General features: G+C 36.2%; 1 protein-coding gene and 1 pseudogene across 10 annotated transcripts in view; one reads left to right on the forward strand and one right to left on the reverse strand.

Moving 5' to 3' along the window:
* The window catches only part of SBF2 (SET binding factor 2), a 452107-nt gene that overhangs the window by 160978 nt on the left and 265674 nt on the right, over positions 1-25455 (reverse strand). For all 10 annotated transcript variants that reach the window (XM_057316868.1, XM_057316867.1, XM_026486069.4 and 7 more), the window contains 3 exons: positions 23388-23592; positions 11345-11454; positions 9847-9996 (listed from right to left, as the gene is read on the reverse strand). In XM_057316868.1, the coding sequence (XP_057172851.1) occupies positions 9847-9996; positions 11345-11454; positions 23388-23592 (465 nt within the window). The remainder of the gene's footprint in view (positions 1-9846; positions 9997-11344; positions 11455-23387; positions 23593-25455) is intronic.
* LOC123000332 (60S ribosomal protein L28-like) lies at positions 1980-2382 on the forward strand (annotated as a pseudogene).

Here is a 25455-nt window from a genome sequence, read left to right on the forward strand (position 1 = left end):
ACTATTTAATTTCTTTGGGCCTGTTTCCAGAGGTAGTAGTGATTGTGGCTAGCCCAGTTTCAGAGCCAAAAAAAAGCGGAGGTTGTCTGAGGCCATCAGAGTGATACCCGTACCCAAGGAGGAGGACAGGACAATTGCGGATGATGACTAGAGAGTTCTCTCACAAGGGAGAGTGGGTAATGAAAGCAGAATTGGGGAACAATGGTAGGAACCGACTTTGTTTTAGGGGCCCTTCTGCATAGGTCATACTCTGCACAAAGTAAAGCAAAGAATGAGAAAATAAAAAGAATGTGTACACGGTGAAGCTTGTTGACTGCAAGCTCCATTTCAGCATGATCTGGTTGAGCTGTTTGGTTGAGAAATTCCTAATCTCAGTATCTTCAGTAAAATCTTTTTCTCTCTGGCTGTTCACATTTCTCAAAGAACTGTTTTCCAATTTCCTGACTTGAGAACAAGTTGCCAGAGTTCTGGGAGTTGAAGCCGGAAAGTCTACTGGTATTTTCAATATTTGGCATTCACTTAACTCCCTTGTTTGCAGAAAACCAGAATTTCCCTCAGCCAGACCTAGTGTCTCCCACGGTAGTGATGTCCTCTTTCTTAAAAATAAATATACAAACAAACCAACCTCTAACCTACCAGGGTAAAGGAGGGGCAGGTGGCTGTTTACACAGAATTGAAAAACGATCTAGGAGGGCAATCCACTGCATCTTAAGGGGACTTTCAGCCAATCTTCTTTTTAATGTTTTAGCCCCACCTAAACCTCCTGTTTTCAGAGATTACTTGATGTCCCCAATCCCTGAGCCTTTTGCAGTTCTGCAAATTGGGCTGCTTCAAGGCTTTTACAACCATCAGTTAGGAAAAGGTGGTCTGAGTCTGCTAAATAAAGTCATTCACCATCAGCTTTCCAGTATCCAAAATGTCATTGCTCTTGTCTCCTCTCCTACTTTGCCTGTGGGTTTCTACATTAAAAAAAAATCCTTTACTTTTGTTTTACTGGGGTTTTGAGTGGTAGCTGAGGTTACACGTCCACATTCAATCTGTTCAATTTAACCAGAAGTTACTCTACCTACTTCTCTCATTTCCCACCAACTTTCTACCCTATATTTGGCAACACAGAAATATTTTTCAATTTTCAAAAACACAGGCCCTTTCTATATATTTTTTTCCTGCTAACAACTTCCTCTATCTGGAATACTCTCCCTTTCAATTCTTGTCTGACAAATGCCTTCTGTGACCCTGTCCTTCCCACTCAAAATCCAGTAATCCCATAATAGTGTTCAGAGTTTTACACAAATCTCTATCAGCGCATATCCCACTGTATTATATATTTACCTGTGAGATTTTCCTTCTGGATTGTGAACTCCTTAAGAACCAGGATCTTAATCACTTCAGTATGAAGTATACCTCCATATCTAGTATAGAGACTAGTATACAGTAGAAATCAGGAAATGGAGGAAGAAAAGAGAGGAAAGAAGTAAAAAAATTTACCCTGATTAACTAAGATGTATTCTACTGATTAATATACTCTTAATGTGTTAGTCTGTTCTGGGCTGCTGTGACAAAACACCATAGACTGAGTGGTTTATACAATGGAAATTTCGCTCTCATGTTCAGAAGGCTGGAAGTTCAATGTCAGGATGCCAGCATGGTCAGCTGAGGGCCCTCTTCCGGGTTGTACACTTTGTATATCCTTACATGGTGGAAGGGACAAAGGGAGCTCTTTTATAAGGGTATTAATCTCATTCATGAGGGCTCCATCTTCATGATCTTATCACCTCCCCAAAGCCCCACCTCCTAATACCATCACCTTAGGGGTTGAGTTTCCAGCATATGAATCTGGGAGAACATATTCAGACCACAGCACTTAACAAAATCCCCAAATTTGCTACTTCATACATATGAACAGTGCACGAGTGTCCTTAAACATTTCTAGATTGTTCTTTCCACCTCCAGCCATGCTAGTGAGTGGAGCTGCCACCATGTCTACCCACCTACAATGTAGGGTGATGGGAAACTGCTCCAGCTTCCAGATCAAGAGGAACAAGCATACATACAGCACCGAGCCCAACAACCTGAAGGCGCGCAACTCCTTCCACTACAACAGGCTGATTCACTGCAAGACTGTGGGCCCGTGGCCAAGGTCATGAAACAGAGATCCTGGCGAAAATCCGCCACCTCCTATGTGCAGGCCACCGTTAACAAGAACGCCTGGGCCACCCTCGCAGCACCATGCGTGTGATCTGCAAGAACAAGTACTGCCCAGATCTGTGCACAGATGCCATTCACAGAGCCAGCACCATCCTGCACAGCCAGAAGCCTACAATGGTGAAGAAGTGGAACCACCCACCAAGAGCTCCTGAGGACCTGCCCTCCACCTCCTAAGTAATAAAGATGTCAACCACCTCAAAAAAAAAAAAAAAAAAAATTCTAGATTAAGTCAATCTGATGTGGAAGTTTGGGGTTCCAGAATAGAAGCCTTTTTTCTCATACTTTTAAACTCCTATGTGGTTTCCTATATTCTAAGTCCTCAGCCTAAGAAGCCCAATATAAGAATCTACCCAAGCAACCAATGAAATTTTATGAAAACATTTTCTTGGTGTCTGGAATTCTCAGCCTTGACAAAATCTGAGGCTTAGACTTTGAAGTTTCTCCTCTTTAATTAGGCAGGATCCCTGGTCACTTTCTGAGATACTGACCACTGTGAGCTGAAGTCACACTAAGCCCAATGTTTAGTAGCATACTTTGTGTTTTCATAGTAAGACTTTCTCAATGAGAACAAAGTCACTGATTGGCACCGTAGCACAAGTCCCTTATCTTGTCACAGACTAGCACTTTGAGCAGTGTTATATCAGACCGCTTCACTCTCTCCTCCTTGTATGTTCTCTTCCATTTTCCATCTTCCTGTTTCTCTCTGCTTCACTATGTGTAATTGCTTCACATGCGTATTCCAGTTCGCTATAATTCTTTCACTGTGTCTAGATTGATGTCTTAGCCTATCCGTTGAGTTTTTTGTAATTCTGTATCTTTGTTTACTTATTTAATACCAATAAATTTTAAACATATATCAAAGTTGAAAGAATTTTACACTGAACACCTGTACATTTCCCCTTATATCACGAACAGCTTACTAGGCTTGCTTTATTATTTATCTATCCATCTATCTATCCATTAATCCATATTATTTTTAGTGCATTTCAAAGTAAATAGCAGACATCAATTATTATGAAATTCCTGGATCACAGGATAGGTATATGCTTAGTTTTATAAGAATCTCTCAGACTCTTTCTGAAGTGACTGAACCAGTTTGCATTCTCAACAATAAAGTATGAGACTTCCAGTTACCTTACAACATTGCCAACATTTGGCATTTGGGTGCATTATATAGTATCTCACAGTGATTTTAATTTGCATTTCTCTGATGACTAATGATATTGAGACCTTCTCCATGTGCTTATTGACCATTCACATATCCTTTTGTGAAGTATCTGTTTAAATTTTCCATTTTTAAAAATTGGTTTGTTCAGCTTCTTAAGTTGTAGGAGTTCTTTATATAAACATGATACCAGTTCTTTGCCACATATATATTTTGGGAATATTTTTTCCCAGTTTTGCCTGTTCATTTTCATAATGGGGTCTTTTGATGAGCATAAGTTTTAATTTTGATAAAGTATAATGATCATTTTTTTTCCTTTTTTGGTTACCACTTTCTGTGATCTAAGAAACTGTTGCCCATTCCTAAGGCATGAAACTGTTCCATGTTTTCCCCTAAAAGCTTTATGGTTTCATATTTTATGTTTAGTTCTATACTCTACACCTCAAAGTTATCTTTGTGTTTGATGTAACATAGAGGTTGAGATTCATTTTTATTCCATATGGATATTCAGTTATTCCAATACTATTTGTGGAAAAAATTTCCCTTTCTCTATTGGGTTACTTTGGTGCTTTTATCAAAAATCCCATAAATGTGGGGTGCTGTTTCCACTGATTTATTTGCCGATGCTTATGTCAGTACCACACTGTCTTGATTATTGTGGGTTGATAATAAGTCTTGAAATCAGGTAGTGTAAGTCATCCAAATTTTGTTCTTTTTCAAGATTTTTTGGCCATTTTAGTCCTCTGCATTTCCATATAAATCGCAGTCCACCTGTCAAGCTCTATAGAAAAGTCTGTTGCAGTTTTGGTTAGGGTTGCAACCAACCTATAGATCAATTTGCTGAGAACAGGCATCTTAACAATATTGAGTTTTCTACAACCCCTGAATTTTTATTTTAAGTGATTATATAAACTCAGCTGGCCATTTTTGTTAGTTTCTGGCTATGGGCTTGTTTTATACTCAATCTTTCACTTATTTAAATATTTTAATTATATATTCACATTGGATAATTCCAAAATATAGTCTTTGAGAGTGCAAATCTGTTGCTGGTTGTTTCTGTTGACATTAATTCATACCGGCTCACTTCCTTGGTCATTTTTAAATAGTGAGTTCATATTTTATTGAATTTAATCTGTGGGAATCCTGACTGCCTAAATTGGGGCTGCATTCTTCCAGAAAGGATTTACACTTGATTCTTTTGGAGGCAAGGGTGAGGGGCATGTTACTATTGAATAGGGATTACTTTATTCCTCTTTTAATGTCCCAGACTAATGCAAAACTCTCAGATTCAGAAAGCTCTCCGTATAGAGGCGAATCCTTAACTGTGCTCACAAACTTGGTTTCCCCAACTGCTAACTGCTCAGAATTTGGTTTTCCCTATTTGTCCTTTTCCTGAAAATAGAAGAAGTACTTATTGGAAATTTCCTTTTCTTCTTAGAAAAAACAATGTACCAAAATCACGTGGGTATTTTTCTTTTTTTAATTTTTTTTTGACAGTTTTTCTAAGATCTATTTCTACTATATTAGTGAGAGGGTTCCTCTAGCATGCAGTTGTTCACGATTCTGAAAATGGATGACTTCACTGGGTTGTTAAATTATAATTTATTGTTAAAAAATGTTAGCTATGGGGCACCTGGGTAGCTCAGTGGGTTAAACGTCTGCCTTCAGCTCAGGTCATGAGCCCAGGGTCCTGGAATCGAGTCCCGATTCGGGCTCCTTGCTCATGGGGGAGCCTGCTTCTCCCTCTGCCTGCCGCTCCCCCTGCTGTGCACTCTCTCTTTCTGACAAAAAAATAAATGAAAATCTTTAAAAAATATTAGCTATGATCTTGACATCATGTCTCTGCTAAAAATAAAAAGAGTTAAGACCATGATATTTTTGGAGAGATTTATAGTAATCTCAGCTATAAAAATACCCAAAATATGATAAATTATTTGAAATGAGATGATACATAGGAATAATCTATAACTTCTATAAACCAGTCCTTTAAAAAATTTCCTTGGCATTGAAAAAAACTAATAAATAAAACAGTCCCTTACAGTACTCATGTTCCACTTAATTTTCCCTTGAGGACAGGGAAGGACAGAATAACTTCAAAATCACGAAAAGCAAAAATTACTAAAGTTTTTGAATCGCTAGCTAAAAATTAGTTCATTTAGTTAGGTTTCTTTCTTAAAATACTAACACAGATGTTTGGCCTCCCTGCCTTGAAACTCTACGCTTTTGTAAAAAATGTTCAGAATGTCACGTTAAATCCCCACAAGTAACATTGTTGCAACAAGAATATAAATACTAACAAATCCCAAGTCAGTAATAAATAACCCATTAAAATAAAAATATCACATGTGAGCCCATTTATAACTGAGAAGAGCCTCTATATAATGTTAAACAACAGCATGTGCTGGAATAAAGCCAGCAATCATAGAGTATCAAGAAATTACCTAACTTTAGGGGTTCTAGAGACCTTCATCTGTTAATCAAATTTGTTTGTTCTCCATAATTACAGCAGCAAAGTAAAGGCAGCAAAGTAACAAAAGACATGGCTTTATTTAGGTCAAATTTATTATGTTTTATTCTTCTCATAACGGTGCTCAATGATTTCCCTCCTACAAAAAGGAGAATCTTTTTTTAATTTATAAAATATATGCTTATGTTTTATATAATTTAACTATGCATGTGTGTGTGTGTGCGCGTGCCTAACCCACATACCATAAGTAACCATCGTGTAGGATTTACTGCAAATATCCTTCTGAATTTTTAGTATGTTATAATACACATGTGTAATTTTAGGTCAAAAATAGAATCATATGATATCTACTTTATGTAACTTCCCTTTTGCCTACCCCGCGATATATAATAGAAGTTTTTCCATATGGCCACATATTATAGATCTACCTCTTTTTATGTTGTAGCTGAGCAGTATTCCAAATAGTTGCACATAATTAAATTAATCAATATCCAAATGGCAAACATTTAGGTTGCTTTTAGTTGTTGCTATTATTATGAACTATTGTAGCTAGTATATTATACTTTAAAATAAGAATGTCTTCCAGTAAAGATGAATCATCTCCTATCTTGTCAATTTGCTTAAACAAACTACAAAGTACTTGTTACAAGATTGCATTTTTGATGCTAGATTTTAAGTTAGAATTTTAGAGAAAGATATCATTTGAAATGAGTTTGAAGAGAAAAATATGACCTGCAAAAAACATCTAATAGCAGTACCCTGAGACCCGACAGTTTGTAAGTTACAAGGCTATAAAGAACAATGACACAATGAATACTCATATATCTAGTTTAAGAAATAGAGTATTATCACTACTATTGAAGATCTCTATGTTCACCTGCCCTTCCTCTCTCTGTCCGTCCGAGGTAATTTTCTTCAATATGTTCTTTATTATTCCTTTGATTTCCCTTTTTCCTAGTTTCATTGAGGTATAATTGAAAAATAAAATTGTAGTGTACAATGTGATAATTTAATATATGTATACATTGCCTTGCTTTTCTTTATAGTTTTACCATATATGTTGCATCCCTAAATTACATATTTCTAAATAATATATTACATGCTTTAAATTTTATACTAATACAACCATACTGTAATTGGATTGTCCTTCTATTTTTGTGCAAAACTATCTTCTTTAAGATTTATCTACACTGTTCCTTGTAGGTACAATTCATTTTCTCTACTAAAAAATATTCTAATGTGAAAAGATACCACAATTTATTTATCCATTCTACTGCTGGTTGGCATATTAGTTGTTTTGTTTTCTGCTATTTCAAACAATGCTCCTATGAACATTTTTGTTCATGTCTCTTGGTATATGGGTAAGAGCTCATCTAAGAGTGAAATCACTGGGTCATAGAATATATTCTTAATTTTAATGTAGTCAAATTTATCAATCTTTTCTTTTAAGATCAGCACTATTTGTGACTTGTTTAACAAATCTATCCCTACCTCAAAGTCAAGGATATCTCCTTTAAAGATTATCTGAAAAACTGTGAAGGTTGGCTTTTCATATTTAAGTCTTTAGTCCACATGAAACTGCTTTTAGTGTATAGTGTGGTATACATACACCAGTGAGGTATCTTACATTTTTTGTGTACATGGTCACCTAATTTTCCCAGCACTATTTATTGAATTTTTCATTCCTTTGTCACTGATCTGAAATGACAATTTTGTCATAAGTCACATTCCCATATATGTGTACCTCTGTATATTATCTGTCATCATCCGTTTATGAACTCTGTCCTATATTCAGTTCTTTTGGTCAATCTCTTTATGATTGTACCAATACCACACTGTCTTAATCACTACAATTTTAAACTAATTAAACATTGTTTTATGTTTTATTGAGGTATAATTGATAAATAAAATGGTAAAATATTTCAAGTGTACACAGTGATTTGATATATGCATACATCGTGAAAGGATTCCCATATTTATCTGTTTTGTTGTTGTTGTTTGATGCAAATATTTAAGTTCTACTCTCTCAGCAAATTCTAAGTATATAATACAATTTTATCAACTGCAGTCACCACATTTTAAATTAGATCCTTAGGCCTTAGCCACCAAATAGCTAAAAGTGTGCACCTCTTACCAAGTTCTCCCTATTCCCCCTCCCCCGCTTCAGGCCCTGGCAACCACTTTTTTACTCTCTGTTTCTAAGAGTTTGACTTTTTTTTTTTTTAAGATTCTACATATTTGTGATACCACGCAGTATTTATTTTTCTCTGTCTGGCTTATTTCACTTATCATGATGCCTTCAACATCTATCCCTGTTATTGCAAATGGCAGGACTTCCTTCTTTATCACGGTTGAACACTTTCATTGCTTATATGTACCACATCATCTTTGCCTAGTCATCTGCTGATAGACACTTAGGTTGTTTTCTTAGCTTGGCTACTGTTAAAAATGCTGCAGTGAACATGGGGATGCAGACGCCTTTTCAATATCCTGTTTTCCTTTGGATATATTCAGAAGTGGGATTGTTGGATCATATGCTTGTTCTGGTTTTAATTTTGTGTTTTTCGTAGTGGTTGTATCAATTTACATTCCTACCAACAGAGCACAAGGGTTCCCTTTTTTCCACATCTTTCCCAACACTTATCTTTTATCTTTTTGATAACAGCCATTCTAACAAATGTGAGGTGGTATCTCATGGTGATTTTCATTTATATTTCCCTGATGATTACTGATGTTGAACACATTTTCAGGTACCTTTTGGCCATTTTCCTGTCTTCTCTTATTTTTATTTTTAATTAATTTATTTTTATGTCTTCTTTCAAACTAATTTTTGATATCTGACAGGACCAATTACCAAGTTGTTTGTTGTTGTTTTAGGAGTGTGTTGGTAATTCTTGGGCTTTTGCTCCTCTATTTGGGATTGTGATGGAAATTGCATTGCATCTATTGATTATTTTGGGAAGAACTGATATCTTCATAATATTGAGTCTTCCAATCCATGGACATGGTGTATCTCTCCATTTAATTAGGCCTTCTTTCATCCATAAATTTTATTATTAATTATACCTAGTAATTCTCATTTTCCAATCTAACAGAATTTAACATGCATTTTGTTTACTTTCTCTAGAGTCCCACAGATAGTCTTTGAATTCTTAATATTTAATTACATTCTTCTCTTTGTGCAAAAAGTTTGAGAAATAATTTTTGTATCACCTGTAAAGAATATGATGCCAATGTCGTAAACTATTTAACACGTGAGACAGCATGGGGAAATCAGACTATTTGCTTCTAAATTGTCTTCACTATTTTATGGGAAGTTTATTTCTGTAAGACAATATATATATTTTGATGCCAAGCAGAAGTATTTTTTGACCTTATACGCATGGCGCTTAGCAAATACTAAGTAATTCATTTATAACTTGAATTATCATCACTCATTACCCTCTACCTTAACAGCACAACTAAAAACTGACTGAAATGAATAATTAAGTAATTATTAAATAACCTAACATTAAGTAACATAAAACTGAATTTTTTAAAGATGACTTTTCATTTTTCATTTTCAGAAAGTCTGCTTAAAGAACAAAATAACCTGGTTTTTTTTTTAAGATTTTATTTATTTTATTTGAGAGAGAGAGAGAGAGAGAACACACAGAAGGAGAGTGAGAGGGAAAAGCAGACTCCTTGTTAAGCAGAGAGCCTGACTCAGGGCTCAATCCCAGGAGCCCAAGATCATGAGCTGAGCCAAAGCAGACGCTTAACTGACTGAGCCACCCAGGCTCCCCTACCCTAGTATTTTTCAAGAGAAAACAAAGATAGTATGAAAAACTCAATATTTGTGCCAAGTAATAAATAAGTATTTCTGACAGAAATGGTGTGGATATTGGTTCTTCACCCTATTCACTGTGGAAGGCTCAAGAAGTTGACATATCAGTAAACAGAATCTCCTGGAAAAATAAAAAGTATTCTCAAATACTAGGAATAATCTGAAAGAACTAAAAATTACCTGTAGAGTACAGTTCATCATCCTTATTATATAGTCAAACTGTTGATGGTCTAATATAGCCCGGTTTTGCTGGACATGTAAGCCCAGCTCATCAGTGAGACACTGTCTTGCTGCCTTTCCTTTAAGGGCTCTCAATGCAGCTGGAAGGGTCTGAGGACAAAAGAGGCAGAAGTGAACAAAAGGTACCAATGGAAAAAAACAACATTCAATGGGTGACACTAAAAATTCGAGTACACCCTGTAAACCATTTAACAAAGATATTATAATTAAACTTCCAGAAAAGAGTAGATTTGCTATTAAGAACAATTATAAAATAGACGTGTAAGTAATTATTTTTATTTGTAAGCCAGCATGAAAAATAAGTAGAATTGATTTATGTAATAAGTTAAAAAATAACATTAACTTCACTTAATAAAAAAATTCAACAAAACTTCGGTTACCAAAACACTCATGACACTTAGATACCTTCTTTCAATAACTGGCCACATCTCTGTGGCAAAAACAGAAGGAAAAATTAAAATGACAAGAAACACAGGTGATTTTATACTTTTAAGTCGGTCAGTTAATCACTAGTCAGTTTTAATTTATGACTAGAAAATTCTACATCTCCTCTCATTTCAATATAATAAAGAAGGAAAAAGGACTCAGATTAACAAATAGAAATGTCTACACTTATGCATTAAAATTCTTTCACTTCATCACACAGAAGAATGTATCTCTCAGTTTGCCATTTAGAGCCTAGTTAATGTACTTTATATAAAATAATAACAGGCTTATTTAACTTTGAAAACGTAAAAAATACAGAATAAAGGAGCAAATAAGAAGGAAGGAAGAAATCTGAGAGTAGGAGAGCATAATATTGTTACAGGCAGGTACACAAAACAGGATGTAAAACCTGAAACCAAGAAAAGCAAAAGGAAGTCTATTATAATACTTCAAGCGTAAGAGAAAATGGAAACCAAAAAAAAAGTCAAAACCTAAAAAGGCTTGGAGTCGTTTACTATAAGGGTAAAAATGTTACTTTGTTCATGCTTTAGCCTCTTGTAATAGATGTTCAGAGCTATGACGAGTCACTAAGATTATATTATGTTTAACACGTTTTCTTAAAGAAGGCAAGAAAACGTGCTTTAATGAGGCACATTTAAGTTGAATACCACTGTTTTTATAATTCATTTCTTATTCTGACTAGATTCTTTGCAATAAATAAAATTATATTTAAAATGTTAAATTTCTAAGTAATATGTCATAATAGGATTTATAGAACAATGTTTAAAAGTTTCAGGAAAAAATCACTATCAATACTTCTCTGGTAGCCATATAACTAGACATGGCATAGATTTAAAATCTTAGACACAATTCATTTAAAATGATCAAAACAGTAAAAGGACACTTGATAAGGAAGAGGTGCGGTTAGAGGAGAGGTCACTTGTCAAGCTAGACATGTACATCTGAAAGGGAAATGACGAGCGCTTCCTTGGGAAAGAAGGAGTTTTAGTACCTTTTCAGTCTCCAATGTTTTATTTTCAAATATGAATGAGATGCAATTTCGAACAACTTCCAATCTCTGTGCGCTGTTGAAAACTGTTGTCCCCTTATCCATTATCGAAACTAGCAGAGGAATATAAAGACAACACAAGTAAGTTGAACACCTTTGGCAATTACAAAAGCAAAGGGAATGTTACTGTTTACAGCTTATACGGCTGTCACTGTTTACACGACCAACATTTAGACTCTGTTCTTCTCCCTGGTTACACGGCATCGAAGGTACTCCATTTCACTACTTAGATCACATATTTAGGTTCTGAAATGTCAGGCCAGTCAAAGCCTTATTGAGGACAATTTCACAGGATAGATTCCAATGATAAACTGAACTCTTATGCAAATTAATTCATACTGCACAGTAAAATTGTATAGAGCAAAAGTAAACATCCACTTTTAACTTCAATTGTAAGCAAACTGATAAATGTTTAACTTCAATTGTAAACAAAATGATAAATGTTTAGGGTACAGTATCATGAAAAAGTAGCTAATACTTATATGTGACAGGACTACTAACAAAAAAAGAAGCTGATATTTCTAAGATATTACCAAAGAAAAACCACATACCACAAAAAATCAGATTCTACAAATTTGAGTAGAGGTGACCTGAGAAAGCACTATACAAAAAGAGAAATGATTATGGCTCAAGCATTACTATATGGAGTGATTTTTTAGTCCCATGAACTATGTACCAGTCACCTTTACCATAAGACTGAATAATTCTAGTCTAATATATAGGCTAAAATTACTTAAAATAAATTTACCTTAGTAAAAGAATATTAGAAGGATATAAATAAAAGTAGCATTAGTTAAATAAAAGTATACTTTCACCAAGACCTTTACTATATCATTGGTACAAAAGATGTAGTATCAATAATTCTTAAGCCAAAAAGAAAGACCCCTTATATAGGTTTTTCTTTTTTCTTTTTCTCTTATTTGAGTGTAGTTGACACACAATGTTACATTAGTTTCAGGTGTACAACTTGGTGACTTGACAAGTTTATACACTATGCTTTGTTCACCACAAGTATAGCTATCATCTGTCCCATTACATAGTGATTATAATATCATTGAATTCCTTATGCTGTCTTTTCTTTAAGATTTTATTTATTTATTCAAGAGAGTGAGACAGAGCAAGAGAGAAAGAGCACAAGCGGGGAGAGAGGTACAGGGAAAGGGAAAAGCAGGCTCCCCGCTGAGCAGGGAGCCTGATATGGGGCTTGATCGCAGGATCATGACCTGAGCCAAAGGCAGACGCTTACCCAACTGAGCCACCCAGGTGTCCCCATGCTGTGTCTTTTATTTTTGCAACTTATTCATTCCATAACTAGAAGCCTGTATCTCCCACTCCCCTTGGCCCATTTTGCCCAAACCCCTCCGTCCCCTGGCAAGCATCAGTTTGTTCTCTATATTTATAGGTCTGATTCTGCTTTTTAAGACCCCTTCTATTTTATGGGTGCTCTTGGAATCTAAAGGCATAATCCTTTTACCTCCCTTCATACCTAAGAAGAAAAACTATCATATCTTACTTATTAACATCCCTTTCATCTCAATACAAACTCTTATATCCTTCAAATCATTTTTGAAACTTTTTTACTTTGAATAATACTAAATAAGCTCATGAGAAGTTACAAAATAGTAGAGAGAAGATTCATGCCCTCATCACTTAGCTTCCCCCAATGGTGATATCTTACCTAACTACAGTGCTTTATCAGAATCAGGGAATCAATTGGCACCATACAATTAACTAGACAATAGAACTCAAATTTTACCAGTTTTCTTCAAATCATTTTTAATCATGCAACACTAATATTCTGCATGATCATGATGGTTAAACAGATTATTTCACATGACTCTTCTGTATGAAATGTTCATTCTTAATTGCATGCTCTGGGGCTTCCCACACATGTAGGTCAGTGGAATAGACTGAAATAGAAATCAATCTATATTTAGAGTAGGAAACTTCTTGGAGTCTCCAAATAATACCATGTACTTTACTGAGCAACATCTTTAACCTGTGTTTATAAACTTTTAGTTCTAAAATCTCTTCACCAGTATTTTAAATTTTCTTTAGGGCAAGCTGTTAAAAACAAACAAACAAACCACATTTTCTGGTAATAAGTCTGTTTCCTTATTTGAGAGTTACTTGAGACAATGACTTAGTTCACTCCCAGAAGAAAGTTCTTCACTGGGAGTTACTGATACTTCAGACTGGCCAAATCCCCAGCTGTGGTATTCTAATACTCACTTTCTAACGTCCGATGACAACTCTGGTTTAAGAGTACTTGACTTCCCAGGGCTTCCCTTCTAAGGCTTTAGCTTTCCAATGCTGGTTCCAGCCAATCAACATTACTCTGGCTCCTCTGAGGAATGTGTGGAAACTAATTAACCTCTCAAAATGTGAATGCCTCATAAGGTGACAGAGCAATTTTACACTCATGAGTGTCATGTAAAATGAAACATTCATACCTTTTAATTTCAGTATAAAGAAAATCCTGATTCTAATCAACCCAAATTAACCAGAAAGTTGGACAGGGTCCTGCATTCATTCATTCATTCATTCATTCATTCATTCATTCAGGTTTTACATGCAGGGCTAAATACTGAGTCATGTGTACCTCTCTCACTGATTACAATGAGATACTCTACATGCATCTAAAGAAAGAATTTGATGTGGATTGAAAATGAGGAAAGTAAAGAGATTGTGCAAAGATAATACTGAGACAATTAAGGTGACAATTTAAGAAAATTAAGTTTTAAACAAACTTCTCTTCTGAGGATATTTAAAGTACTCAACTAGCTTATGAGTATCAAAATTACATAACTCCTTCAAAAGATAACTATTTACCCTAACATGTCTACCTTCTCTGTCCTCTTCTCTATGTGAAAATCCAATCAACACTTAAGTAAAAGCTATTAATTCCTAGGAAAATAATGGCAAATTAACATTACTATGTAAATATAGAATGACTATACTGTTATCCATTGATAATAAAATTACACTCACTTCTAGGTATGATGGAGCAAACTAAAATTCCTACCAGGAATAATTACAGAAGTCAGATAAAATGCAAAATGATCTATTTAAATATATCAGATTGCTACAGAAGCACAAGGACTGGAGGACCTAAAATTCCAGAGAAGGGAAAAGAAGCTAGAGAGTGAGTTAACACACACATCCACTTTTTGCCCTAGGAGATTTGCCAATACCGGGTACAGACAGGAGGCTGAGAATCCAGGCTTGATTCTGGCAGATGGCTAGGCTGACCTGCAAAGTTCCTGGTGAAAGCTGTACTGACAAAAGAAGATGTGTGCTATGGTTCCTAGGTAAGCCACTAAAAGAACAATAAACAAATGTATAAACAACAAGTTAACAGAGATAAATTGTGGGATAAGAAAAATAGTTTATTAACCCAAAAGAAAGCAAGAAAGCAGTGGGAAACATAAAACAGGGAGATTAAGTAGAAAAAAAAAAACACCAGTAGATTACATTAAAGCCATTAATATACCAGTAATTATATTTACATATATATAAGTAATATTAAATAATATAAGTAGTATAGTAAGATAGACTGGTTTCAAAAAAACCCACCACATGCTGTTTACAAGAGGCATTCATAAAATATAAGGCCCTGGAAAGTTTGAAAATAAAAGGATAAGAAAAGATAAACCGAACGAACACTAAGCAAAGGAAATCTGGTATAGCTATATAAACATCAAAGTATACTTTAAGGCAAGAAGCATTATAGAGACAAAAAGGAATATTTCATATGATAAAAAGATCAATCACTGGGATGCTACAACTTTTATAAATACATTTGCATCCAATAAATCATCTTCTATATGAAAAAAAATGGATAGAACTAAAATGAGAAACAGGCCATTCTACTATTATCACAGGAGACTTGAACACATCTCCCTCAATAGCTGAAGAAGAAGAAGAAATAAAAATCAGTAAAGACAACTCATAGAATGGCAAAAAATATTTGCAAATTATATTCTCTGATAAGGGACTTGTATACAAAATATAGACAGAATTCTTAGGAATCAATAATAAAAAGACAAGTAGCCCAATTAAAAATGAACAAAGGATCTAAATACACATTTCTCCAAGAAGATATAAAAATGACGAATGAGTACATGAAAAGATGCTCTACAACATTAGTGCATATGGAGAAATCAGAATGCCCAAACATTGCCGGTGGGAATGTAAAATGGTACAGGCATTTTGGAAAACTGCCTGGCAGTTCCTCAAAACATTAAACGTAGGCTTACAATATGACCCAGCAATTCCCACCTACGTATATATCTGAGAAAATTGAAAACATTTATCCATACAAAAACTTACACATGAATGCTCACAGCAGCATTCTTAATAGTAGCCGAAAAGGAGAAACAACCCAACTACCCACCAACTGATGAACTGATAACAAAATGTAAATATACATACATATATACACATATATATACACATATACGTACATACATATCCATACAATGGAATATTATTCGGCCATAAAAAGCAATGAAGTACTAATACATGCCACATAGATGAACCTTGAAAATATTATGATAGAGATAGTCCAAGATGGCAAAGGCGTAAGAGATCTTAGTTTCATCTGGTCCCAGGAATTCAGCTAGATAGCTATCAAATCATTCTGAACCCTGTGAACTCAACCAGAGATCTAAGAAAAGAATAGCTGCAACTCTACAAATAGAAAAGCAACAATTTTCTGCAAGGTAGGAGGTGCAAAGAAGTGAATCCAAGTGGATAGGTTGGAAGATAAGCTATGGGAAGAGAGACTCTGTAAGTCGGCACCAGAAAGTGATAGAGCATCGGAACCGGAAGTGAGGCGTAATCTTTGGTGGGACAGTGTGGTCTCAGGATCCCTGGAATCACAGAAAGACTGGGAGTGCCTGAATGCATCAGAGTTCCCAGGCATTGGAGCAGGGAAACCGGCAGCAATCGGCGAGCCCAGGAGTGGGCTCTCAGCTCACGGTTGCCATATATCATGAACCATGGCATGGCTGGACAACAGCTCTCTGAGCCCAGGCCCAGAGAGCGACAAAAACGCTCGGAGACCCCGCTTCTTCCCCTGGGAGGAGCAGCACAGGTGCACACTTCAGGAGTCTACAGGGTTTGGAGACACAAAATGGGGTCCCATGCCTGAGACAGAAACACACGGTCATGGGCTGGGTGACCATGGAGTGCAGATGGAGACCAGGAAGACAGGAGCGATTGATTGCTTTTCCCTGAGGGCACACTGAGGAGTGGGGCCTGGAGCTTTTGGCTCCAGGGCTGGAGATTAGGAGGATGCCGTTTTCATTCTCATCCTGTAAAAAGTGGCACAGAAAGCCTTAAGGGAACAAAAGCCACATAGAGCAATCCAGAGCCCATTACTTAGCCTGGCCCCCTGGCAAGGGCAGTGCAATTCTGCCCAGGGAAAGACACTTCAGAATCAACACAACATGCCCCTCCCCAAGAAGATCAGCAAGAATATCCAGCTAAGACCAAGTTTACCAATCAGAGAACTGCAAAACTCGAGCACTAGGGGGAAAACAGTGTAAGAATTCATGGTTTTTTTCCCCACGATTCATTAGTCTTCCAATTTTAAATGTTTTTCTCTTTTCTTTTTCAACCAATTTCTTATTTCATCAACTTTTTAAAAAATCTTTTTTAATTTTTGTTTTTACAGTTACATTCTATCCTTTCATTGTATTTAATTATACATACATATATTTTTTTCTTTCTTTACAATTTTGGGATGCAGTTTCTTCTAACAGACCAAAATACACCCAGAACCTGTCTGACCACCTGTCTGATCATATTGTCTCTTTTTGTGTGTGTGTGTGAAAGTCTTTTTTAATTTTCGTCTTTACAGTTACATTTCATCCTTTCAATGTATTCAATTTTATTTTTGTATATAAGTTTTTATATACATTATATAAGTTTTTCTTTCTTTACAATTTTGAGATGTAGTTTCTTCTAAGAAACCGACCAAAACACACTAGGATATCGTGTATTGCTCTGTTTTGTTCACCTGTTTATATTCCTTCTTTTTTGCTTTTTGTCTTTTAATTTTCATTTTTACAGTTACATTCTATCCTTTCATTGTATTTAATTTTATTTTTGTACATATATAAGTTTTCCTTTCTTCACAATTTTGGGATCTAGCTTTCTAACAAACAGACCAAAATACACACAGGATCCAGTGTATTGCTCTGTTCTGTTCACCTGTCTGATTATATTCCTTTTTAAAAATTCTTTTTATTTTTCGGTTTCAGGTCTCTTCTGATTTGTTTAGCATACATTTCTCTGGGGTTATTGTTGCCATTTTAGTATTTTCTTCTCTCATTCAATAATTCTTCTCTGAACAGAATGACAGGACAGAAAAACTCACCTCAAAAAAGAGAACAAGAGGCAGTACAGACTGCCAGGGACCTAATCAGTATGGATATAAGTAAGATGTCAGAATTAGAGCTCAGAATAATCATTATAAAGATACTAGCTGGGTTTGAAATAGCATAGAAGACACAAGAGAATTCCTTTCTGGAGAAATAAAGGAACTAAAATCTAATCAAGTCAAAATCAAAAAGGCTATTAATGAGGTACAATAAAAAAGGGAGGCTCTAACTGCTAGGATAAATGAGGCAAAAGAGAGAATTAGTGATATAGAAGATAAAATGATGGAGAATAAATAAGTTGAGAAAAAGAGGGATAAACAACTACTGGATCACGAAGGGAGAATTCAAAAGGTAAGTCATACCACAAGGCGAAACAACATTAGAATAATTGGGATCGCAGAAGAAGAGGAAAGAGAGAGGGGTGGGGGCAGGCAGAAGGTATACTGGAGCAAATTATAGCAGAGAACTTCCTTAATCTGGGGAAGGAAACAGGCACTCAAGTCCAAGAGGCACAGAGAACTCCCCCTCAAAAATCAGTAATAATAGGTCAACACCCTGATATATAACAGTGAAACTTGAAAATCTCAGAGACAAAGAGAAAATCCTGAAAGCAGCTTGGGACAAGAGGTCCATAACTTACAAGAGTAGTAGAAACATTAGACTGGCAGCCGACTTACCCACAAACACCTGGCAGGCAAGAAAGGACTGGCATGCTATATTCAGAGTGCTAAATGAGAAAAATATGCAGCCAAGAATACTTTATCCAGCTAGGATGTCATTCAAAATAGGAGAGATAAAAAGCTTCTAGAACAAACAGAAACTAAAAGAATTTGTGATTACTAAACCAGCCCTACAAGAAATATTAGAAGGAATCCTTTAAGCGAACAGAGAGCCCAAAAGTAACATAGACCAGAAAGAACACAGACAATATACAGAAACAGTGACTTTACAGGTAATACAATGGCACTAAATTCATATCTTTCAATAGTAACTCTGAATGTAAATGGACTAAATGCCCCAATCAAAAGACAGACAGTATAAGACTGGATAAAAAAGCAAGAGCCATTGATATGCTATCTGCAAGAGACTCATCTTAGACCTAAAGACCCTTCCAGATTGAAAGTATGGGGGTGGAAAACCATTTATCATGCTGACGGACATCAAAAGAAAGCTGGGTGGCAATCCTTATACCAGACAGATTAGATTTTAAACCAAAGACTGTAATAAGAGATAAGGAAGGACACTATATCATAATTAAAGGGTCTATGTAACAAGATTTAAAAATTGTAAATATTTATGCCCCTAATGTGGGAGTAGCCAATTATATAAACCAATTGGTAACAAAGTTAAAGAAATACATTGATAATAATAAAATAATAGTAGGGGACTTTAACATCCCACTCACTGCAAATGACAGATCATTTAAGCAGAAGATCAACATGGAAACAAGGGCTTTGAATGACATACTGGACCAGATGGACTTCACGGATATATTCAGAGCACTCCATCCTAAAGCAACGGAATACACATTCTTCTCAAATTCACATGGAACATTCTTCAGAACAGATCACCTAGTGGGTCACAAATCAAGTCTCAACTGGTAACAAAAGACTGGGATCATTCCCTGCATATTTTTAGACCACAATGCTTTGAAACTGGAACTCAATCATAAAAGGGAAATTTGGAAAGAACTCAAATACATGGAAGCTAAAGAGCATCCTACTAAAGAATGAATAAGTCAACCAGGAAATTAAAGAGGAATTTTAAAAATTCATGGAAACAAATGAAAATGAAATCACTACTGTTCAAAATCTTTGGGATGCAGCAAAGGCAGTCCTAAGAGGGAAATATATAGCAATACAAGCCTTTCTTAAGAAACAAGACAGGTCTCAAATACACAACCTAACCTTACACCTAAAGGAGCTGGAGAAAGAACAGCAAAAAAAGCCCACACCAAGCAGGAGCAGAAATCAATGAAAGAGAAACTAAAAGAACAGTAGAACAGATCAATGAAACTAGGAGCTGGTTCTCTGAAAGAATTAATAAGATTGATAAACCCCTGGACAGACTTATCAAAAAGAAAAGAGAAAGGACCCAAATAAATAAAATCATGAATAAAAGAGGAGAGATCACAATCAACACTGACAAAATACAAACAATTATCAGAACATATTATGAGCAACTATATGCCAACCAATTAGGCAATCTGGAAGAAATGGATGCATTCCTAGAGACTTATAAACTACCAAAACTGAAACAGGAAGAAACAGAAAATCTGAACAGACCCATAACCAGCAAGGAAATTGAAGCAGTAATCAAAAATCTCCCAAAAAAACAAGAGTACAGGGCCAGATAGCTTCTCAGGGGAATTCCACCAAACATTTAAAGAAGAATTAATACCTATTTTTCTGAAGCTGTTTCAAAAAACAAAAATGGAAGGAAAACCTAACTCTATGAAGCCAGCATGACCTTGATCCCAGAACCAAAGACCCCACCAAAAAGGAGAATTACAGAACAATATCCCTCATGAACATGGATGCAAAAATTCTCACCAACATACTAGCCAATAGGATCCTAACAGTACATTAAAAGGATTATTCACCACAACCAAGTGGGATTTATTCCTGGGTTGCAAGGGTGGTTCAACATCCGCAAATCAATCAATGTGATGTACTACATTAATAAAAGAAAGGACAAGAACCATATGATCCTCTCAATGGATGCAGAAAAAGCATTTGCTACAAAGTATAGCATCCTTTCTTGATTAAAATTCTTCACAGTGTAGGGATAGAGGAAACATACCTCAATATCATAAAAGCCATATACAAAAAGCCCACAGTGAATATCATTCTCAATGGGGAAAAACTGAGAGCTTTTACCCTAAGGTCAGGAACACGACAGGGATGTTCACTTTCACCACTACCAGAAGTCCTAGCCTCAGCAATCAGACAACAAAAAGAAATAAAAGGAATCTGTGTCAGCAAAGAAGTCAAACACTCACTCTCTGTAGATGACATGATACTCTATGTGGAAAACCCAAAAGACTCCACCCCAAAACTGCTAGAACTCATACAGGAATTCAGCAACATGGCAGGATATAAAATCAATGCCCAGAAATCAGTTGCATTTCTATACACCAACAATGAGACAGAAGAAAGAGAAATTAAGGAGTCGATCCCATTTATAATTGCACCCCAAACCATAAGATAGCTAGGAATAAACTTAATCAAAGAGGCAAAAGATCTGTACTCAGAAAACTACAGAACACTCATGAAAGAAATTGAGGAAGACACAAAGAAATGGAAAAACATTCCATGCTTACAGACTGGAAGAACAAATATTGCTAAAATGTCTATGCTACCTAGAACAATTTATACATTCAATGCAATCCCTATCAAAATACCATCAACTTTTTTTTTTACAGAGCTGGAACAAATAATCCTAAAATTTGTACAGAACCAGAGAAGACCCCGAATAGCCAAAGGAATGTTGAAAAAGAAAACCAAAGCTGGAAGCATCACAATTCTGGACTTCAAGCTGTATTACGAAGCTGTAATCATCAATACAGTATGGGACTGGCACAGAAACAGACACATAGATCAAGGGAACAGAACAGAGAACCCAGAAATGGACCCTTAACTCTATGGTCAACTAATCTTCAACAAAGCAGGAAAGAATATCCAATGGAAAGAAGTCTCTTCAACAAATGGTGCTGGGAAAATTGGATAGCCACACGCAGAAGAATGAAACGACCATTTCCTTACACCATACACAAAAATAGACTCAAAATTGATGAAAGACCTAAAAGTGAGACAGGAATCCATCAAAATCCTAGAGAACACAGGCAGCAACCTCTGTGACCTTGGCCACAGCAACTTCTTGCTAGACACATCTCCAAAGGCAAGGGAAACAAAGGCAAAAATGAACTATTGGGCCTTCATCAAGATAAAAACCTTTTGCACAGCAAAGGAAATGGTCAACAAAACCAAAAGACAACTGACAGAATAGGAGAAGATATCTGCAAATGATATATCAGATAAAGGGCTAGTATCCAAAATCTATAAAGAACTTATCAAACTCAACACCCAAGGAACAAATAATCCAATCAAGAAATGGGCAGAAGACATGAACAGACATTTCTCCAAAGAAGACATACAAATGGCCAAAAGACACATGAAAAAAATGCTCAACATCACTCAGCATCAGGGATATACAAATCAAAAGGGCAATGAGATACAACCTCACACCAGTCAGAATGGTTAAAATTAACAATTCAGGAAATGACAGATGTTGGTGACGATGTGGACACAGGCGGGGACCCTTTTATGCTGTTGGTAGGAATGCAAGCTGGTGCAACCACTCTGGAAAACAGTATGAAGGTTCCTCAAAAAAAACCTCAAAAAATAGAGCTACCCTATGACCCAGCAATTGCACTACTGGGTATTTGCCCCAAAGATACAAATGTAGTGATCCAAAGGGACACCTGCCCCCAATGTTTACAGTAGCAACATCCACAGTAGCCAAACTATGGGAAGAACCCAGATGTCCATTGACAGATGAATGGATAAAGAAGATGTGGGGTATATACACAATGGAATACCTTTTCGCCATCAAAAAAAGTGAAATCTTGCCATTTGCAACAACGTGGATGGAACTAGAAGACATTATGCTAAGTGAAATAAGTCAATCAGAGAAAGACAATTATTATATGATTTTACTCATATGTGGAATTTAAGAAACAAAACAGAGGATCATAGGGGAAGAGAGGAAAAAATAAGACAAGATAAAATCAGAGAGGGAGACAAACCATAGAAGCCTCTTAAGCATAGGAAACAAACTGAGGGTTGCTGGAGGGGAGGGAGGTAGGGGGATGGGATAACTGGGTGATGGGCATTAAGGAGGGTGGGGGATGTAATGAGCACTGGATATTATATAAGACTGATGAATCACTGAACTCTACCTCTGAAACTAATAATATACCATTATGTTAATAAGTTGAATTTAAATAAAAATAAATAAGAAATAAAAATTTTAAGAAAAAAAAAAAACAGAAGAAGAAGGAAAGAAAATATTATGCTAAATGAAAGAAGCCAGTTACAAAAGATCACACTGTATAACTCCATGTATATAAAATGTTAGGATAGGTAAATCTATAAAGATAGAAAGTGGATTATTGCCTAATGCTAGGGAAGGAGTGGTTTTGGGGGAAAATGGGGAGTACTGCTACTGGGTATGAGTATTTCTATTTGGCATAATGAAAACATTCTGAAATTAGTGAAAATGGGCGCACAACTGTGGGATATGCTAAAAAACCACTGAATTGTGCACTTTAAGGAGTGTTACTGTGTGTGACTTATATCTCAATATAGCTGTTTTTTAAAAAGAAAAGATTCTATAGAGGTAGTGGAGAGGTTAATGGTTACCATTTGTGAGAGACAGTGAATGGAACAGTGTTTTGAGTGCTAACAATGCTTCAATTCTGGTTATGCAAGTTTGTTTACTCTGTAAAAATTTGTCAAGTGGTACACTTTCATTTTTGTGTCTTATATCTTGATAAAAGGTTTACTTTTAAAACAAAAGAACAGACAGATACATACCAACAGGTGGACCTGCTGGCACAACACATTTCTTTTCCACTCGTGAAGCAGGAGGTGCGTTCTGGTTCTTAGCAAGATTTTCCTGTATTAATTCCTGTACCCGAGTTTCATTAATCTTTGGGAAAGGAAGAATATGAACTCGCAAGTGGGATCCTTCTGTTGGGCGTGGAACTTTCTGGAATGCCATATGAGGGTTGGGATTCTCCTGCAACACCAAACAGGTAAAATCATCAAAAGTTGAAATAACAATGGCAGATTGCCAGGCAGAGAATGGGAGCTCAGAGGGCCACAAACTGAAATCAGACAGATGAGTGATTACACGTAATTCAGACACATGCCATACAAGAGAACACCAGAATCTCACTTCTTACGTGACGTGATCTATCAGCAGCATCTGATACAGCCGATCACTCTTACCCCTTTTCCATGGAGGCTTTCTTCACTTGGTTTCTAGTCTTCTTGCCACATCTTTGTCTACTTTTCATCTTCCTAGTCTCTTAATTATGTGAAAACCCCAGGGCTCAGAGTTTGGGCCTCTTTTCTATTTATACTTATTTCCTTGGTGACAGCTTCCATTTTCAATATTTAAACCATAAAAACACCAATGATTCATAAATTTTTATCCCCCACTGGGCTTTCTCCTGGATGCCATACCCATATATTCAACTGTCCACACATAGTATTTCCATTTGGACTTAAAATAACGTCTTAAATAAACGTCCAAAATGGAGCGCTTACTCCTCATCTCTTCCAAATCTGCTTTCTACAGTCTTCCCCACTTCAGGAAATGCCATATTTATTTTTCTACTCAGGTGAAAAGATTAGAGTCATCTTTAATGCCTTTCTCTAACACCCAATTATCCATTCTTCCGCAAACCTTTTGGACTTTGCCTTTCAAATATGCCCATAATCTGCCCACTTTTCAACAACACTGTGGTTCAAGCCAACATCTCTATATTACCACAGAAGAACCGTCTCCTGACTGGTCTCTCTGCTTCCACCCTTGCTCCCTCCCTTACTCTATTCTTCACACTGCAGACAGAGTGATCTAGTTAAAAGTATGTCAAACCATCACCTAACTACTCTATTCATTCAAATAGCTCTCCATCTCACTGAGAGTAATACCCAAAGTTCCTATAGGACTGTGTCCTGCTACTGTCTTCCTTTATTCTGCTCTAGCCACACAGGCCTTCTTGTTCCCACCGCAAGACCTTTGCACTCAACGGTTCGTTCTGCCTATCCCCCTACAATTTGAACAGCATCCTCTATCCCTTCCTCATTTCTTTGCTCAAATACCACCTTTCTTGGCCACCCTATCTACCATTATACCCCCTAACACACTCCCTATTCCTGTTATTATATTTTTCTCCTTAGCACTTATCACCTTCTCACATGCTATAAATTTTATTTAACTTGTTTATTGTCTACCCTTCTCTTACTAAAATGACGCTCCATGAGGGCCAACATTTCAGCCAATCAAAAAAATATTTTTTTGTCCTCTGCTGTATACCTGTTACATCCAGAAACTGCCTGGCACATAGCAGGCACCCTAAACTATTTCCTACTATTTCCTAATGAGTGGGACACAATGTTGAACACATGTTAGGCTTGCAATAATTGAATTAAATGTGTCAGTTAATATTTTCATAGACCCTTAAGGCATAAATTTTTATCTAGTCACCCAAGTTAAGTAGGATTATATTTCAAATACTATAGGCAGAATGGAATCCATCCCTTAGTAACATTTTATAGGGAAGGCTCCTTTACCAGCACTATCCTTTGCAACCAGAGAATTCCCGTTCCCCTTGAACCTGTGATTCATGTTGTTAGATTAAGCTCAATACTACTGGATGTGTTCTCCAGACAGTTAAACTGGACGTCGTCATCATCTACTAGAGCTGCTCCCACAATTCTTCATGGTTATTCGGCCCAGACCCAGATAAAGAAACAGCTGGGCCATGGCAGATGATGTAGGTAGCATATCTCAGCAACACAATGGAATTAATAGTCTTTTAAGTGTAAAAAAGCCTGGGTTCTAGTTTTTGTTCTATTCGTTATGACATACTGG

Source organism: Ursus arctos, unplaced genomic scaffold, assembly GCF_023065955.2.
Source record: "Ursus arctos isolate Adak ecotype North America unplaced genomic scaffold, UrsArc2.0 scaffold_22, whole genome shotgun sequence".
NCBI lineage: Eukaryota > Metazoa > Chordata > Mammalia > Carnivora > Ursidae > Ursus > Ursus arctos.